Consider the following 1,282-nt stretch of genomic DNA (forward strand, 5'->3'; position numbering starts at 1 on the left):
CGTGGATTACAAGCTTCTCGGCTAATGTGGCGTCTCGGTTGAACTCAGTCAATTGTGGATCGCCGATTCAAAAGCGGAAGTCGAAGATCGCTTTCTTCACATGCCAATCTTCATGTTCATTGGGATTTGCGAACGAGATGAAGCCATTTGCGTCAAGTGAAGATTGATGCCTCTCCCAGAGTCGCGATGTTTGCTCCCGACTCGAGTCTCGACGATATGTATTTGCTTGCAATAAATTCTACTCCTAAACGCAAATATGAACTAGATTATGGACTCAATAATGGAGATTGAGTAGAAAAAAGGTCCTCAGTCGAGTCGAAGAGAGCAATACAGCGTGAACCACGAGCGAGAATGCCCCAGAGGTCATCAACATCTTTGATCAGACCCTGATCCTAGAGCTGGGACTATGGCTTCTCTCATACAAAATAAGGCGGTGGGTTCCGCAACAATAGAGGACATATGACATGTATAGCCACATCAGGGCCGTGAGACGTCTGATAAGTAATGTGGTACAAAAAGTGCAACCGAGCCTGAACTTGAGGTCCTCAAGCGGATTCGGCGAAAAAATCAACGACTTGATCTTGGAATTTAGCAAGTAAATTCGACGAATCGTATGGGTAAACCACCACTCTTGTCAGGTCGGCAGATGCAATCTCCACTTCCGGGAAGAGATGCCTGATTCCTCGGTACCAGTAATCAACTCCCTCAGGTGAGCCTTCGAAATCGACGAAGTAAGACTCGGCCCAAGCCTCCGCGATGCGCTTCAGGGGGTAGATCGGCGGGTCCACGAAGGGAGCCTGGCCTTTGACCTCGAACTCAAGCCCGATTCTAGAATCGGTGAATACATAGGTCAATCTGTAGCCCTGCCCTTCGTGAACGTATCTACCAGCAGGCAAGGCTCCCACAAATACCAGAACATAACAGGCCATCAAGCAGATCATATGGGGTGTCATCATTATTGAGAGAGTAGAGCCTCCTGAAGATTAAGTGAAACTACTAAACAACACAGACCAATATCGGGGAGATGTTGTGAGGAGCAACCCTAATGATGTTAGCAACATCCTGATATACTACTGCCTGACCGGGCTACATGTCTGATACCGGAGTGCTATGATTCGAACCAATAAAGGCCATAATGTCACGTTGATTCGAGCGTTAGCAATTTCTGTATCGATAGCTAGTAGAGATGCATGCGTGAAAAAGGTCTTGCGTGATTTTCATGGAGGGGCAGTCTCTCACTGACTTCACTATCCGCTTAGCTTAACAGACGCCGTCTGTCAGA

General features: G+C 47.4%; 1 protein-coding gene across 1 annotated transcript; it reads right to left on the minus strand.

Moving 5' to 3' along the window:
• Window positions 1-545: 545 nt before the first annotated feature.
• Pmar_PMAR017530 (hypothetical protein) lies at window positions 546-956 on the minus strand (the record flags this gene model as incomplete). The annotated part of the gene is made up of 1 exon (XM_002779684.1): window positions 546-956. One exon carries the CDS (start codon window positions 954-956, stop codon window positions 546-548), a length of 411 nt encoding a protein of 136 aa, XP_002779730.1.
• Between the last annotated feature and the right edge of the window lie 326 nt (window positions 957-1,282).

This window comes from Perkinsus marinus, assembly GCF_000006405.1.
Source record: "Perkinsus marinus ATCC 50983 genomic scaffold scf_1104296945880, whole genome shotgun sequence".
Lineage (NCBI taxonomy): Eukaryota > Perkinsozoa > Perkinsida > Perkinsidae > Perkinsus > Perkinsus marinus.